The 19,113-nt window shown below is 28.6% G+C and overlaps 4 protein-coding genes across 4 annotated transcripts; 1 reads left to right on the forward strand and 3 right to left on the reverse strand.

Annotated features, from left to right (window-relative positions):
• Positions 1–524: 524 nt before the first annotated feature.
• MKS88_001311 (uncharacterized protein) lies at positions 525–4,379 on the reverse strand (the record flags this gene model as incomplete). The annotated part of the gene is made up of 1 exon (XM_067214226.1): positions 525–4,379. One exon carries the CDS (start codon positions 4,377–4,379, stop codon positions 525–527), a length of 3,855 nt encoding a protein of 1,284 aa, XP_067074683.1.
• A 1,292-nt stretch (positions 4,380–5,671) lies between these two features.
• Positions 5,672–9,877, reverse strand: MKS88_001312 (uncharacterized protein; the record flags this gene model as incomplete). Its single annotated transcript, XM_067214227.1, has 1 exon — positions 5,672–9,877. The coding sequence occupies one exon, from the start codon at positions 9,875–9,877 to the stop codon at positions 5,672–5,674; it is 4,206 nt and encodes a 1,401-aa protein (XP_067074684.1).
• Positions 9,878–11,286: 1,409 nt separating this feature from the next.
• Positions 11,287–15,035, forward strand: MKS88_001313 (ATP-dependent RNA helicase DBP10; the record flags this gene model as incomplete). Its single annotated transcript, XM_067214228.1, has 2 exons — positions 11,287–11,630; positions 11,693–15,035. The coding sequence occupies 2 exons, from the start codon at positions 11,287–11,289 to the stop codon at positions 15,033–15,035; spliced, it is 3,687 nt and encodes a 1,228-aa protein (XP_067074685.1).
• A 716-nt stretch (positions 15,036–15,751) lies between these two features.
• On the reverse strand, positions 15,752–18,632 carry MKS88_001314 (uncharacterized protein; the record flags this gene model as incomplete). The annotated part of the gene is made up of 4 exons (XM_067214229.1): positions 15,752–16,352; positions 16,397–18,072; positions 18,470–18,508; positions 18,618–18,632. The coding sequence occupies 4 exons, from the start codon at positions 18,630–18,632 to the stop codon at positions 15,752–15,754; spliced, it is 2,331 nt and encodes a 776-aa protein (XP_067074686.1).
• Between the last annotated feature and the right edge of the window lie 481 nt (positions 18,633–19,113).

The following is a 19,113-nucleotide window of genomic DNA, read 5'->3' on the forward strand; positions in this document are numbered from 1 at the left end:
ATGTTTTGTCCTCAAGCGTAAATGGGTCTAATTTTAAGACCGTTAAAAGAAGTATGAAATTTATAATTTTGCCTCAAGTAAAATGAGATAGCTATGCATACTTGCATATATACACAACCATGAACATACAAAAGAAGCGCCGAAATATGAGAAAATAAGAACACTAGGTCAAGTAGCTACAAAACTGTTCCTAAGCACTACGTTAAAAAATAACGATACGAATGAAAAAGCTGGGCAAGTTAAAAAAAAGCTAATTAAATTAAAGCTTTTGCTCCTTTAGCGTATTTTTATAAAAAAAAGGAGAAAAATGTGTAATATAAAAATAAGGAGATTATTTAAACAATCTTAAAAAAATATGTTGAGAGATGCTTTCTCGATGTATATGTATATGCACACAAAAAGGCATAAGAATATGTTAACATATATACATGATATTAATTTCTTCTTTTTTTCTTCTTTGAGTATATACACATGCAACATTCTAATACAACTCTGCTAAGGGAAAATCTAATTTTTTTTAAGGGTTATATTTTTTTTATCTTCCATGTTTTATTATACAAAAAAGGATCAAATATTTGTCTTGAGCTATCTCGTCTTAACTTTTTATTTATAGCAGGTAATACATATTTAATTTTTCTTTTTGTTCTTAATTCATATCTTTTGATATGCGTATTTGCTAAATTAAATTCATCATATTTTCTATCATTCATGGAAGGAGATATGTCATTATTATATATGGGTATATGTGAATTATGTACATTTTCTAAAAATAAAGTAGTAGCATTGCTTTCGTAGTATTTTTGTTTGTTTAGTGTCCTTTTTTTTTTCTTTTTTTTTTTTATTTCTTCAACTCCTTTTTTCTGGCTTAGTTTCTTTTGTGTTTTCATTTTTCCCACTGCAACGCTGTTGCTAAGCCTGTTTCGTTTTTTCTCATTTTTATTTTTGATTTTTTGCTTATCTGTAGCTGATGATGGTGGTTTAGCACTACTTCCCTTAGAAGATATGTTGTCTATGTCCTTTCTCGAAAAAAGAGGATTATATGAAACCTCTTGAAGAACAGCATTAACATGATTTGTATTTTCACAAACCGAAGTAATACTACACATGTTACTCTCAACGTTGGAAGAATTATCTAAATTATTCTCATTATACCAGTTTTTCAAACTATTAGAATTAAAATGGGTGTCTCCGCTTTTTGTATTCGTTAATACTTGATCTGTCTTTTGCACGTCTCTCACCTTTTGTTTGTCTCTTGTTCTTTTTGCCTTTTTTCCCCCTTTTCTTTTCATTTCTTTGTCTTCCTCCCTTTTTGCTTCCCTTTTTTCTTCTCTTCTTTTCTCTCTTTTTTTTTCCCTCCTTTGCTTTCTCCTTTGATGCCTCTTATTGTGCATATAGCCTATACGATTTAAAGGGTAATCAAGCCCAGTGTATGGAAGCAAGGAAGGATTTATGTCTATGTCAATGTAGTTAGCAGGCAATGAGTTATTCAATATATTTTTATAATTTACAATTTTGTATAAGTTATCATAATGATACTTATTGTAAGTAGCGAATTCAGAGTTCATTTTTTCCTTTTTCCTTTTTACACAGTTAGAAGTTATTTCTGAAATGAATGCGGAAGGAGGAGGTGCATAAATCGAATGTACATTGGACGAAAAAGAATTTAACATATTTCTTTTTTTCTTGTGATAGTTATTTTTCAAGTTTAATAAATTTTTATCAGAAATTTTGTTGCATTTTTTCAAATCTATATAGTAGTACCCCCCTGACATTCTATCGTTACTACATCTTTTTTTTAAGGTGTAAGTACTGTAGTCCTCAACATTACCACTGTTAGGCATCAATTCGTTGCATCTGATTAGGCTATTATTACCAATATTACTGTTATTATTGTTATTACTTTTATTACTGTTATTATTGTAATTGTAATTGTTATTATTATTATTATTATTATTATTATTATTATTATTATTATTATTATCATCATCATTATCATTATCATTATTACCATTATTTCCATTATCGTTATTGTTTATAGTTTCGCTGCTATCATTAACGCCCCATAATTTTTCCCCAAGTAATGAAATACTCTCTTGTATATTCGTTTCGTCATCGGCGCACCCATTTTCGTAATCAACCAAGGCGTTTTTGTAATTACTGTAAGGATCCATTTGTCTGCTTAAATTTGTTCCCCACATTAAATATTTAGATTTATTATGCTGCATATCGTTAAAATTAAACTTTTCATAATTATCTTTTGATGCATAAATAAAAGGAGACACCTCATCAGTATTCCTCTGTTTTCTTAACAACAATTCGTTGTTTAAGAAATCGTTTCTTTTGCTTAAGCCAATTAAAGCACTATATTTGTCTCTCCTATTATTTTTTAAGTACATTTCAGAAAGAACTCTGTTATCCCTTTTGTATGCATTATTAACTTGACTACGTTTGAAATTTTCCAAATAATGGTCCGGTTCACTACACATATGATACGTACTTTCTACTTGGTCATTATAGTTATAATTATAATCATCTTTTATGTTATTATAATCATCTTTTATGTTATTATAATCATCTTTTATGTAATTATAATCATCTTTTATGTTACTATAATTATTTTTTATATTAATGTTCATAAAAGGATTGCCTATACGTCTATTATTTATAGTCTGTTCATATTTCCTTATATAGTTTTTAAAAGATTCATCCATGTCATATAAACATTTATTCTCCTCCTTAAAGTTATCCTCACTGAAATAAGTTCTCCTGTTTCTATCATTATTGTAAATAACAGAATGTCGAATGTCTTTGTTTTTTCTTCTTCCTTTTTTTTCCTCTATTTTGGACGAATTTTTTATTTTCTCATAATAACAACCAGTGTTGGAATCATTTACTTGCTCGCTATATATATTAGTGTTTTTATTTACGCTATTCATAAAATGTCCATTTACCATATTCCTTGGAATAAATGAATTGCATATGAAATGTGCTTGTTCATCTTGAGCGCTATATTTTTCATTATGTAGGTCGCTCTCTTCGTTGTGTAATATTCTCTCCAAATCATGTAGTTCTCTCTGTTCATCATGTAGATTACTCCCTTCATCATGCAGTTCTTTCTCTTCATTATTTAGGTTATTCCATTCATCATGTAGGTTACTCTCTTTGTCAAGTACGCTGCGCACTTCATCTTGGGAGTAACATTTTTTATTGAAAAAGAGGGCATCATTCGTAATTTGCCGCAAATCATCATTCTTTCTATTATTCACTACAACATTTTCATAATCTTTTTTTTTTTGCATTAATATATCTGATAAAATTTTATTTTCATGCGATAATTTAATTACCCTAATTTTATTTGAATCCATTGAATAATCAGAAAAGTTCAAGTCCGCGAAATTTTCTGAAGAAGAGTCAGCTTTACTGTCTTTACTACAATATTTCGTAATCACTAAATCTGTTTTATTCCTTTCTTTATCACTACTTTTTTCACCTGAACAACTTTTATCGTAACTCTGTTTAAGATAAGACTCCATATATTCTGTCTTTTCTTTTCCCCTTCTCATTAGTACGGTTCTTTCCCCTGAAGTTATTTTTTGGTCACTTAGGGGATTATTTTCTGCGATATGATTATTAAACTTATCATATTTAATGGAGGTATCAAAATTTCTGACCATTTCAGGATTTCTACATCCATCTAAATTTTTTCCATCAATCGAATTTTTTGATACTCCTGAACGAGCAAAAATTACTGATTTTACACCTTCGCAAGTTTTTGAATTTTTTTTCTTTTGTGTAAGTGAATTTTTATTATCCTCTTCTTCAATTTCGTCATCGCTTGTTGTTTTTTCCCCTTCTAAACTTTCTTTGATTCTTAACATACCATTCATATAGTATTCCCGACTTCTCATTTCGTCTTTCTTCCTGATAATTGTTTCTTTTGATGTTTTTATATCATCAAATGAATGAGCTTTTTCACTATTCTGTTCATATTTATTTCTTGAGATCCGAGTAGGCAAATTAAACAGCCCTTCACCCTCATGGTATAGTAACTTAATTGCACCCCTTTTGTTAAGTACATAATTATCTAATTTGTTGCATAAGATATTGTTTAATATATCTGTGTTATAAAAGTTATATTCCTTCTCCCCATTTCTACTTGATTTATTATTTTCTTTTTTTAAATGCAAGTAGCCATTTTTTCTATTTTTGATATCCTCCTCTACAGAATTTTCTATATCGTCTATTTTAGTTTTTAATATAATTACTGTGTCATACAAATTATTATATGAACATTTCATTTCATTTATAATATCTTCATAAAATGAAATGATGATATTCACGTCTTCTTTTATGCCTGCTTGTTTGCACAGAGGTGTCATTTTTTTTTTCTTTTTTTAAATTAACGCAGATATACGTTCTTATATACACATATACGTTTGTGTGTGCACTCATATATATGTGTACACGTGGGAGTGTCTAAATCTTTAATTACATATGTAACTCCTTACGTGATTGGGTCGACAGATGAGAAGCAGCCCCAGTTGTGTTACGACATAAGTTGGACAAGCAAAGGAAAGTGAAAATGGACAAACAAAATAAGCTAGGTACACAAAAAGAAACAAAAGAAGCATATAAGAAGTGAAAAAAAGACAGAAAAAAAAAAAAATTATATACACACATATATATATATATATATACATAGAGGTAAGGCTAAAAAAGTGCGCCTAACGTTATTTAAATAACCTCTACATTATATGCATTAACTTAATTTCCTTTTTTTTTTAAAAGTGAAAAAATATGAAGAATAAAGTTTATTATCTTTATAATGAAATCTTGATTCATTATTAGTTGCATATAATTCAGAAACAAACACATGTTAAATGTGTGACATATGTTAAAAAAAAAAAAAAAAAAAAAAAAAAAAAGTCTAACAGTGAAAAGGCACAGTCACGAGAAGACGTCTTAACAAAAAACTCTTTAAAAAATAAAAAAGCATTTAAACTAAATACGTAAATGTGATTGGTTAGAACAAAAAAGAAAACAACAAAAATGGGACTATTTAAACAAAACAAAAAAAGAGAAAACATGAACACACATACATATGCATGTACGTATACATATACATGTACATATAAATGTACATATACGAGTACATATAAATATACATATACGAGTACATATAAGCGTGCATATACGAGTATACATATACACGTACATATATATATACATAAACAAATACATATGTATGCATACAAGTATACCTATGTGCATATACACATACACGCATATATACGTGAATTCATAGACTAATGAGTGTACGAAAAAACGATGTTACACACCATGATGTACGTACAGCATACAAGCTGCACTTCTTAACATTTAATTCTTACTTATTTTACATGAGGCGTGCACTTATAAATTGGCACGATATTTCAAAATATTCCCTTGTGGTATTAATTGTCAAAAATTATGTGTCCTTAAATAATATGAATAGATGAATAGAAAATACGTGGGAAAAATTGTGAACATCTATTTTTTCCCATAAATTGTAAAATGAATATTTTCAAATTGGTAAAAAAAAAAAATCATATAATCTTCATCATTTTGTACTACATTGGTTACTGTATATATATATATATATATATATAAATATACATTTTTCTCTAACGGCTTAACAATACAAATCAAATGATTTGATTTTATTGAACAGTGGGGGACGTGTGACTTTCTTATAGGCTATTATTTCATCTCCTATTTCAAAGTCCTCAGAATTTGTGTTGAAAATAATAGCATTGACGTTACAAGTTTTCGTCAACTCAGTAGCACTTTGTTTATTTTTTTGCATAGACAAAATGGTAAGTCTCTTATGAATAATTTGTTTATTCCTCAAAACAGTAAAATAATTGTTGGTATTACATGATCCCTCCTTAATATCTACAGATAACACTTTTTTTTTTGGGGCTTTGTTTTTTTTCAAAGAATAGCTTCCAGTTTTATTTACGATCATTCTAGAAACTGATTCATAAATATGCAAAGAATCAAAGTAAAAATTGCACACATTTTCAATATCTTGAAATAGCTCATAAATAATATTATGATTTCTTAATATTGCATTATTATTACTTTCTATAAACGTTTGTACTTTATTATCTATATCAACATTAAATGCAAATAGAAAACATGGTTTAACATATTCACAATATTTTAACTCGCTCATATTAAATGTCCCAACTCCTTTTGTTATAATTTTGAAGGGTTTCCATTTTTCAAATATTTCATCATTATTTTCTAACTTTTCCTTTTTTAAAAAGTTTTTATCCACATAATTCCTATCAATAAAATTGTTTATATCACAATACTTTTTTTTCTTTTCGCTTTTGGTAAATTCATCAATACCTTCTATTATTGCATGTATGCTACCTTCATCACACGTTTTAATTATTAGGGGGACTTGTGGCAGTTCGAGATGACTTGCGATTCGCCCTTCTCTTCTCTTCACCATCCTGTCCTTCACACTTACGCTGTCATTTGCTTTTACTTTTGCTTCTGCTTTTTCCTCCCCCCTTTTATCTTCCTTCAAAGTATAGTTAATTCTTTTAAATACCAAATTTGTAGAAACATTACTACTAATGGTACCGGGTGCTCTTTCCCGGGTGCCATCCTCATCTCTATCATACAGTTTTTCTGATTCTCTAAGAAGAAACTTTTCCTCCTGATCATCTCCTTCCAAGTAGTAATTATTCATTAACTTGTACTGAAGAATTTTCAGTTTATACTTTGCAATTTTTTGAGCACTTTTTAAATTAGTCATTTCTAGAATCATATCACCATATTTTATACTATCATCTGAAAAGGATATAGAGCATACAATCTGAACAACTTCAGAAGGATACGCTTCTTTCACAATTTTATCATCACTATTAAAAATTCTCTTAATTTTTGTATATACATGTCCAATTAATATATACGAGTTAACTTTTAATATTCCCGATTTACCAATAACAGTTAGTAGTTTTCCTTTAGCTGCATCTACCTTTTTTTCTAGTACATACGCAGAAGATAAAGTCCCATAATCGCACACTAAATTTAACTTATCACTAACATCTAATATACTTTTTTGCAATAAATCAATGTTTATATTTTTTTTTGCAGATATAGGTATAATAGGTACAGACCCATTTTCCAATTCTGTTATGATTTCGTAATTTAACAAAGACTTGGAAATTTTTTCTACATTACTATTATATTTATCAATTTTATTTACAGCTATTATTAAAGGGATATTATATTTTTTGGCTAGTTGTATACATTCAACAGTTTCACTCATTATTCCATCATCGATTGAAATTACTAATATTATTAAATCCGTACATTGTACACATCTTTGTCTAATTTTTTTAAAAACAGCATGACCAGGGGTATCTAGAAATGTAATTTTTTTATTGGTCTTTCTATCTAACACTTCAAATGCACCTAACTTTTGAGTTATACCACCTATTTCATTTTTGGCTATATTCGAATTTCTAAACTGATCCAGTAGAGTAGTTTTCCCATGATCTACATGTCCTAAAATTGTAACAATAGGATTCCTTTTTCTCAAACTAATACAACTATATCTTAACTTATCTAATACATTCAATTCTTCACATACTAATTCAGCAACTTCTTTTTCTAATCTTGTGTATTTATTAATATAGTCATTATCTAATATATATTTACACACATTTATTATCTTTTCTTCTTCTATATTTAAATGATGTCCTAACGTGTTCACAGTTATATTATTGCTATCCAGGTATTCGTACTGTTTTATATATCCTTTTCCTTTTTTATTAGAATCCTTTTGCAAATTTGGTAATATATGTTTATCATATGCAATTTTTACTTCATATGACTTTTCCCCTAAAGTGTGCAATTCTTCTTCCCCTTTTTTCCTGCTCTCATACAGTAATACATTCTCATTGAAATTAGAACAAGCCAAAAATTTTTCTTCCCTTTTTTTGCTAATCGTAGCATCTGCACTTGTGATCTTATTCGAGTAAGACGCTACTGAACTGTTTTTATTCATTTCTGTACCTTTTTTCTTTTCCCTTAAGTTTAGCAATATAGAAGAGATGGAAAGGTTTTCATCCCCCATTGTTGGGCAAATAGGTTCAATATTAGAATATAATGATGTGTTATTGATTTTTTCAAAAATGCTGAAATGGTTGAGATGTTGTTTTGTCTTATTACTCATCAGTTGATGCTTATATCTTTCTTCTTCCCAATTATTATCACTACAGTTATTACTGTTACTACTATTATTGTTATAATAATTATTATTACTATTATTATTATTATTACTATTATTATTATTACTATTATTATTATTATTACTATTATTATTATTATTATTATTATTATTATTATTATTACTATTATTATTATTATTATCGTTATAATCATTATCGTACCGTATGTTGTTGCTCGTATTGTTATATTCTCCTATATGCCTCTTTTTCATAACTGTTGTTTCTTTCAGCTTGCCGCTAGCATTAAGATATTCGTTAGATTCATTTTGCGATGGATACGATAAACAGTTTGTGCTATTTGCAGAGTCCTGTCTTCCATGAATAATGTCCCCGTATATTTTACTATTGTCACTGACACCACTATTGTTAGCACCATTATTTGATTCCTCTAAAAAGGTAATGTTCTTATGATAGTTGGTTCCTTTCGATAAATCTTCAACATTATTAATATTTAAATATTCTTGCTTTTTTTTTTCTTTTTTTTTTTGTTTTTCATACGATTCTATTTTCTTATTATATGTTATATTGTCATTGTTAGGTCCTCCTTCTGTAGTTTTGTTGAACTCTAACTGAACATTGTTTTTTATATTAAGTCTATCTTCATTTATTACATTTCTGTACCTATCACCTATATGATTTGGTAAATTTTGTTTACCATCTTTTTCGTTAAGGTGTACTGGGTATGCATCCAATTGATATGTATATCCCTCCCTAGATATTACTTCTTTTGGGGTACTAAAATTATCACTTATGTTATTACTACTTTTTATGTTAATTTGTCCTGTCGTATTACCATTTTCCATTACGTAACTTTTGCCATAATTCATTTCCACTTGTGGTTCATTCATCTGATAATCATCATCCTTTAGCTTATTCCTTTCTTCATAATTATTTAAATAATGGTTCATATATTTCTCCTTCAAATGAGTGTCATAGTAATTCATGTAATTGTTAAAAAAAGACGTTATCTTCGAAATACTTTCTTCTTTAATCTCTTTCATTTGTTTAAAAAAGTCATTTTTTTTAATTTCTGCATGTAATTTGTTTTTTTCCATAATAGCCTTTTCGGCATTTTGATGGTCATTAATATTGCTATTATAAGTGCTTCCACGCGTGTTGCAACTCCAGTTCTCATTCCTCTTGCTACTACAACTGCTACTATGACTGCTATTATAGCTAATACTATTACCGCTACTGTTAACATTACCATAGTTACCACCGTTGCCGCTTCTAATCCTGCTAATGTATTCACACCTTTTGCTTGTTTCACTTAAAATGTGCTTCAAGTTCAATGTTTTATTTTTTTCCTTGAAGGGGTTAAAAGTTAATGCGCTTATATCTATCTTCTTATTTGTGTGGGCATTATTTAATAACGTTACCTCTTTCCTGCTACTATTCAATTCTTTTAACTCTATATCATATTTTTCTCTACATTCTTTTAAAATTAATTTTAATTTTTCCTTTGCATTTTTGTTTATTTCGTTATTAAATACATTCCCCTTTTTCAGTTCCTCTCCTTTCTTTAAAACATTTTGGTATAACCACAAATTGGGGTCTTCAAATTTTTTTATATTTACTCTGTTCATGTTTTGCGTTCATCTTTCTGTTCTGTTAAGCTATTCTCATTTTGCTCTCACTCTGTTTCCACTCTTTGATTTTATTATATCCCTTTTTTTATTTTATTCTCACCGTGTTATGGTTCTATGCCTCTGACAATTCCTCTTGCAGTTACTCTATGAATATGTTCCATATATACTTTATGGTCTTTGTAATTCTATTCCTCCCCTTAATAATTACAGCTAAATTAATATACCTTATATATATATATACAAATAAAACTCCTAAATTTTAAGAAGACGAAAAATATGCTTACATAGAATTATATAAAAGTGATCTAAAATTTTGCGACTATCGAAAAATGTAAAAGGGTATTACATACATATATGTATGTATATATGTATACATGTACAATCTTATGGCACATAATAATTTTATAACATTTTCATTTTCCGAATATTTATATATATATGGCAAAGTTTATCAGAGCAGCACAAATTTACGCATCCTCACAATGCCTTTGATATCATCAACTCGCTTTGTGCGTACATATAATTATTTCGTTTTATTTTATTTTATTTTAATTTTTTTTTATCATATTTTATCTTATTTATTATTATTTTTTCTTTTCCCCAAACCCCGTCCTCGAAGGCATTTAAAATTATACATAAATACATACATTCATACATACATAAATACATACATACATAAATACGTACATACATACATACATACATACATACATACATACATACATACATACATACATACATACATACATACATACATACATACATACATACATACATACATACATACATACATACATACATACATAAATACATACATACATACATACATACATAAATACATACATACATACATAAATACATAAATACATACGAGCATACATACATACGTGCATACATACATGAACGTATAAATATATTTATGTACATATACATATATATATATATATATATATATACGTACAGCATTTATTCCTATGAAAAAAAATTCAAAAAATTTACTCTTTTTTGTTTTCTTTTCCGTATAAGCATTTGTAAAATACCATTTTTGTTACCATTTTTTGCAGTAAAAAAAAAAAAAAAATAATGTATCCACATACTGTTAAAAAAAATGCATATATAATTTGAAGAAAATTAAAAAAAAAAGGGAAAACTCTACAAAAAAGTTCTTTCCCTTTTTCCCTCCATTTAGGATTATTGAGTAGGATCTTTTATATATATATTGTACAATACTTGCTTAACTTTAAATTGCAGTGTATATTAAATGATAATATATGTAGTACATAAAAAGTTAGCAAAAACTGTAGAAGAAAAAGTATACAAACAGAATATAACTTAGGTGTAAAAAAACGATTTCTCTGTTTCTCTGTTGAAATATTTTATCAGTATAATTGTGTAAATAACGAAAAATGAAAATTGGCAACATTAAAAAGAATAAAAGTTTTACGAAAGGTCTCAATGGGATTCGGAATACCAGGAAGGGGGGGAAGAGAAGTACATCAAACAAAGGTATAATAAGAAAACGTGGAAAAACGAAAAATTCTAAATTACATAATATAAATGAGAAAAATAACAAAATGAAAACTGCTAAACGAGGTTTCATCTCAAAAAAAGGAGAAGTAACTAAAGACGAAAAGAAGATGATAATAAAAGGGAGCAAAAAAAATTCTGTTGTTTTGAATAGTGGTAAAAAAAATAAAGAGAAATGTAAATATTCCTCTCAAAATGAAGAACAAAACAACCCTAAAAGGAGGTACGCATGGTTATTTGATAAAGTCAAAAAAAAAAAAAAGACCAAACGTTTGGAAGTGACAGCGTAAGTAGTAATGGTAGTAGTCGTCATAGCGGTAGTGAAGATCCAGGGGATACACCATCGAGTGAGGGGAAAAGGACAAAATACATAAATCAGAATACCAAAAAAAAATTCGTTTTGTATAAGAAAAGGAAAAATAAGAAAAAAAATAAGGTAATTTTAAGTTGCTTTCAAAATTTAGGATTAAGTGAAAAAATGTGCAGAAGCATATCGAGTAACTTAAAGTATAACAGACCAACAGATATACAAAAATTATGTATACCTAAAATTTTAAATAGAAAAGATATAATATGTATAAGTAAAACAGGTTCAGGGAAATCACTTGTATACTTAAGTACATTAATAGATTTACTAGGGGAACACAGTAAATTTTTTGGCATAAGAGGAGTAATTATATTACCCACCAAAGAATTGGTCATACAGATTTATAAATTGGCTAGAAAGATATGTATGAATTATTTTAATTTAAAGATAAATATAATTATAGGTGGTGTTAGTCTAATTAAACAATTTGATCTTTTAAAAGAAAATCTAGATATAGTAATATGTACCCCAGGAAGGTTAAGTTTCATTTTAGAAGAAACGAAATTAAGTTTAGAAAAAGTAGAGATATTAATTATTGATGAAGCAGATAGATTATTAGAATTAAATTATTACAATGATATGAACAATATATATAAAAATTTGCACACATCTTTTAAACAAACATTATTAATAAGTGCAACTTTACCAACTAATGTTGAGAATTATTTCAGATTAAAATTAAATAACCCAGAAGTTCTTTTTGTTAATTCAGATAATGTTATAAGTGACCAATTAAAACTACATTTTTTATTTTGTAGATCTTATGAAAAATATGCTGTGCTTATTAAATTAATTTTTTTATGTAAAAATAAAAAATTAGGAAAAACGATGATATTTTTTTGTACAAAATATCATATTTTATTTTTTAGTAAAATTTTTAATTATATTAAAATACCACATGCTACCTTGTATGGTAATTCAGATACATCTTTTCGTATTCAGCAAATAAATAATTTTACAAGAAATAACAACATTCAATTCTTGTTAGTAACAGACTTAGCTTCAAGAGGTATTAACATTACCACTGTTCAGAATATTATTAATTATAATTTACCTTATTCTCCTAAATTGTTTATACACAGAGTTGGTAGAGCATGCAGAAATAATTTAACAGGCTATGGTATATCCTTGGTTACTTATCAGGATATTTTATATGCCTACGAGATTTGCTTTTTCATAGGAAAAAAGTTGAAGTTCTACAGGGGCGACGGTCAGTGTCCCCTCGGTGGGGAGGACTTTGTGAACCAAAAAGAGACAAACGAAGTAGGCCTTAGTGAAGCAGATGTAATGGTTCCAGACAAGAAAGACACGGTAGGCTTTAGTGAGACGGTTGTAGTAGTCGCAGGAGAGACAGATGTAACAGTCCCATGCGAAACAGATGTAGCAGTTCCAGGCGAAACAGATATAATAGGTCTTAGTGAGACATATTTAGTAGCCCCAGATGAGACAGATGTGGTAGTCCCAGATGAGACGGATGCGGTAGTCCCAGATGAGACGGATGCGGTAGTCCCAGATGAGACAGATGCGGTAATCCAGGGAGAGAGAGACGAAACAAAACCTGGGGAAGAGGACAACAAGAATCATGTCTACATAGGGGCACTAAATAACATTGGCGATTACATCGAATTTATTGACAATCTAAAAAAAGACGACAGCGAATTGGTATCACTAAATAAAAGTATGCAGGCATCATATAAACTTTACTACTCTATGAGACCGAAAGTTTCGAAATATGCAAGCACAAAATGTGTCAACAAAATTAAAAAAATTGGAGGGTTGTACAAGTTATGTTTGATATATCACCCGGATGAGCTTTATAGAAATACTTCGAACAATGAGAACGAATTAACTAACAAATATGAAAATTCAACCAATCTGACCCTTTTGAAGGGAGGTGGAAGTGTGTTCAATAACTTGATTAAGTTTCCAGAAAATTATAATAAGCAGGAAAGTACGCAAGAAATAAGTAATAATGAAAATGAAAATAATGAATATGTAAGAGACAAGCTTTTGAATGTACAGGGGGGATCCCCTTCCCATTACAGAGAAAGTGAAAAAATGAACCACACTCATAAAGATGTTATTTCATTTTTGCACAATTTTCAAAATTCCAAAAGTAGTAATAGCAATAGAAAAAGCAATATTAGCAGTAATGACAAAGCGAAAAGCATATCGGAAGTGGTTAAGGAAAAATTAAACAAGCTAAAGGAAAAGACGAAAAGGTACAAAAACAGAAAATACGATTCGATTTCAAATGATGTAAATGAACTGATGGACTCCTTTTCCTTTGGACTGTCGGCCGACGAATGCGATAATGAAACTTCGGAAAAATGGAAAAGTAATATACTATTTAATTGTGAAGAAAAATATGATATAAATAAGGAAGAGAAAAAGAAAGGAAAACTAAGCAAAAGAGCACTAAAAAAAATGTTGAAAGGACAGAAGGGAGAAGCAGTTAGTAACACTATAGAGCAAGTAACCAGAAAAAAAGAAGAAATTTCCTTAGATGATATTTTAAAAAAAATAAATCAAAAAAAAATGAAAACAGATACATCTGCTATGTTTGACTTAAAAACTCCTGGTTTTGATTTACTGCCCGATGAAGAAGATGAATTGAAGAAGCAAAGATTTATTAAAAAACAGGTATGGGATAAAAAAAAAAAGAAATTTGTTCTAAGAGAGATAGATACTTTTCAAGGAAATGCAATTACAAGTATGGACAAAAACAATGGAAAAAAAATTAACGTATCCACTGTCAACAATAATAATAGTGTAAAGAGTAGTACTGCTGTGGGAATTTATCAAAAATGGGTAAAGAGGACGAAAAATAGAATCAATAATATTGGGGAGTTAGAAGAGGATAATAAAATCAGAGATCGCTTCAAAAGTAGACAAACAAAGAACAACGAAAAAAATGATAAAGAAAGGAATATAGAAATGTTAGAGCTAACGCACCCAGAAATTACAGAATCGTTATCTAAAAATATTAAACTAACTAAAAAACAACAAAGACTGTATAAAAAATACATTACAGGAAAATACGACACTTCGACATCAAACATTCTTAATGCTCCTCAACTAAAGGAGAAAAAAAAAAAAAGCGTTTTACAAAATAAAATAAGAACAGATAGGAATTTTAGAGTGAAATATGTACGAGCTCGAAAGAAAAAACACGAGCGAAAATTGAAGGAAAAATATAACTTAAAAAGTGCAAGGTCTAGGTCATTAGCTATTATAAAAAAGAAAAAAATAAGCAAATGAAACCACGTTGAATACTCGACTCATTTTTTATTTTCTATAGTTTTTGCACCTTTGTACCTCTATACACTTTTTGACCTTTTCTCCTATCCGATAAGTTAGGACACATGGGGGATGCTCCTAATTTTGTGTCATCTTGCAGATGTATGCTTGTTTGCATATGTGCACAAATAAATATGTATGTACATGTGCATATATGTAAATCCTTACATGTTTGCTTGAATATACCTCCTCCATCGAAATACCTTGTATGTTCATTATAAATAAAATGAAGAATGTTTACAAAAAAATTAGTTTGTTAAATTAAAACAAAAAAAATAGCACAAAAAAAAAAAAAAAAAAAAAGAACGTCTTATATTTTTTAATTTTTGCATATATGTATTTACTTAAAAAAATCATACAAAAAGGTGGGATACCCATATAAAAAGAATTACGCACACATAAATATATAAACATAAATGTATATGTAAATATATAGATATACACACATATATATATATATATACCCACCCATACTTGTATAATGCACGAAATCCACTGACATGGATGCATTTCCATTTTCGTACTTTAACTAAGATTATGATTTAGTAAAGAAAATTTTAAATTTCCACATTCTGAGGATATGTTAAAAAAAAGATTAATGCACCTTTTTGCAACCGTTCCTTGCCTTCAATTTCCCCTTCTCGATCAGGTCCTCCTTTTAATCAACAATTTAAATACTACTTTTTAGTATTTTTCAAATAATTCTGTAAGTTGCTTATTTTCTTATCGATGTCATTAAAGGAGATATTCAACATATTGGTGTCTCTTAAAGGCTTACTGCTAATTTTATATTTCATATCCTTTTTCTCACACCTCGATTTTTCGTTATCCTTGTTATCATTACCGCTTCTGCCGCTACAAGTCCGGCTTCTACTGCTTCGTCTGCTTCCAGAACCACCGCTCCTCCTACTACTACTACCACTGCTACTAGTACTACCAAAGGGCATGTCACAATATCCGTTTGGCTTCGTCATTAATTTGTTATTTCTATTTTTCAGCTCTTCTAGTTCTTTTTTAAAATTTTCTTTTATATCTGAATCTATATATTTTTTAAAATTTTGCAAGTTAGTTTGCTTTTTTTTGATGTCTTCTTTATCTAAATGCACTCTACGCGATGGCATGAGGTTTGAAGTGTTACCCGAAGTTTTAACCACTTTTTTTTCTTCCTTCTTTTTTAAGAGAGTTCTATTAATTTTTTCCTTAACGCTTGTTCGTTCTAATGGTATATCTTCTTTATTAAGAGAAATGACTGTATTTTTTTTTTTTTTCGCTGATTGTCTAAATATGTTTTAATTCTTTTAATAGAATCAACATTTTCGTACGATTCTGCGTTATCGCTATCATTTTGTGTTTCCTCTATTAAATTAGCATCATTGCTATGTCCTTGCTCTAACCCGTTAGTAGTTCTGTTTGTCCCTTTTTTCTGTTTGCACTTGATCCCTTTCTTTTCATTTTTTAAGTTAGCACTTTTTGATTTATTCCCCTTGGATGTGTTATCATCACAAATGGAAAGAATATCCGCAGCTTCGTTTCGTGGAGTCTTATCACTCCCCTCGATGATGATGCGTTCACCTACGTTTCTGTTACTGTAACCACTGCTGCTGTTTTTGCTTCTGCATCTGTTTGTATTTCTTCTTCCGATTCTGCTACCGCCTATGCTTGTATTCCTGGTAGCATTATTTAAGGGGTTCATTTTATGGGCATATGGAGATGAGTATTTTTTTCTCAGAATTCTTTCATGGTGCGCATAATCATACAAATCGCATTTATAGCTCTTTTTTGAATCTTTAATACTCAAATTATTTAATTTCATTTTGTTCGTATAACAATTCTGAGTAATGTTATTCGAGCTAATATTATCGTTGTAAGAAAGCTTTCTCAATAATAAGGCACTTGGTGGGTATTGTTGACTCTTTGCAGATAGTATACTCTGCTTGGAATTATGGTAATTTTTAATATCTTTTGCAATTGTACTATTAATTTGATTAGACATATTACGTATATTTTTATTATTAGAAATAAGATGCTTTTTTAAATCAAATTTAAATGTTGATGAAAAACTTCTATTCGAGAAAAGATGATTTTTTCCCCTAACTTTACGTCCTTCATAATTCGATTCTACATTATTTATGTAACTATTACTATGAGGAAAATTGTTATTATCGCTATGTTTGAGTGTATTCTTATGTCTATTTCTGCTTTCATACCCATTTATACTTCCATATGCATTTGTGCTTCCATGCTCATTTGTGCTTCCATGCTCAATTCTGCTTCCATACCCATTTCTGCTTCCATACCAATTTTTGCTTCCATACCAATTTTTGCTTCCATTCCCATTTATATTTTCATTCCTATTATTATAATGATACATGGAATTATTAGTAGAACACGTCCTTCCAATCGGCTTTATTGTATGTATTATTTTTTTATCGCTATTTCGTTTATTTGATTGGCTTAACGGAATAAAATTCGGAGCGCTCTTTCTTTTGCTATTATGTATACTGTCATTAATACTTCTAATAGAAAAACATCCCAATTTGTTTTCACAAAAATTATTTTTATAAAGACTACTACTGTTGTTATCATAAGTAAATGCATTTTTTTTAATACTTCCTCGAGAATTCTTATGCCTACTGTTATTGCTACCTGTACAATTATATTGTAGTGACCTCAAGTCATTGTCAAAACCTCTTAATGAGAAATCACTTGGACCTTTTGAAGGGCAATTTCTTTGATGCCTTTTTAAAATTTTATCACTTTCTATTACATTTTTTAGTCTTACAATTTTTCTTCTTAAATATTTAATCTCTATTATAAAATTCATTTCTTTTACTTTATAATTTTTTATTTCTTTTCTCAATTTACAAATATATGCTTTCAGTTGATCCTTTTTCAAATATCTTATTTCGTTATAATATTTATTAAATTCTTCCCCCTCTGAACTCACATTACATGAGGTTATATCATACAAGCTCTTCTCTTTCTTTCTGTACCCTAGCTACAAGCGAAAATAAAAAAAAAAAAAATATATATATATATATACGTACATATATATACAATGCACGCAGGCGTATTATCACTGCGCTTTTATTGCACAGCGCAATAATATGGTTGAACAAATGAGCTATTTTCCGCACAGTTTAATGACGCATAGTAGGTGAAAGAGTAGCAAAAAAAAGAAAAAATACACAAATAACTCATCAGCATAATTGTAAGAGGAAACACCGCATATATATACGCACATGTGTATGTGTATATATATATGTATATTTAATAGCACATAGGAATACACGTACACCATGTATATATATCTACGTAAGTATAAAAACAAGTACACCCTCCTTTGCATAATTCAAAAACCAATTTCAGCAAAAAAAGGAACGGCCATTCCTAACCTCATCTCTCATCTGTCTGAATAGTTCTTTAGCTGATCCCTTCAAAAATGGAAAAAAAGAAAAAAGTAAAATTTAAACATTAACACAACACGCGAATCATTATTTTTCATTTAAATACAGTAATATGTTATCCTTTCTGCGATTTTACCTTAACTGTGTTCATTTTTATCTAACAGTCCAAAAATTAAAACAAACACGTACTTGATATCTGAGCTGCATCATAGAAAATCGCTCAATTTATTATTGACGGATGTGTATTTGTTTTAATTGTACCTTTGTTATTTACTTATAACTTGATAGTTAATATCTGCCATAAAAAAGTGGAGAGAAAAAAGCATAAAAAAAAAAAAAAAAAAAAATTAGTATGTACTAGTAACACAATGTATATTTTAAATATATTTATTTAAAATATCTTTTCATTAAAAACAAAAAAAATATAAAAAAAAAAAAAAGAAAGTTCCATTTTTTTTTAAATTGAAATGTCTTATTTTGAAAAACCTTCAATTGTGTATTTTGAAAGTTTATTCAATTATGAATGTATACATATATATATATATATATATATATTTTTTTTTTCTTTATTTTTATCTAGCACTGTGCTCACATTTGCATGCGTCAAACGATTGTGTCCTTTTTGAAAAAAC

Source organism: Plasmodium brasilianum, chromosome 5 (genome assembly GCF_023973825.1).
Source record: "Plasmodium brasilianum strain Bolivian I chromosome 5, whole genome shotgun sequence".
In the NCBI taxonomy this organism is placed as follows: domain Eukaryota; phylum Apicomplexa; class Aconoidasida; order Haemosporida; family Plasmodiidae; genus Plasmodium; species Plasmodium brasilianum.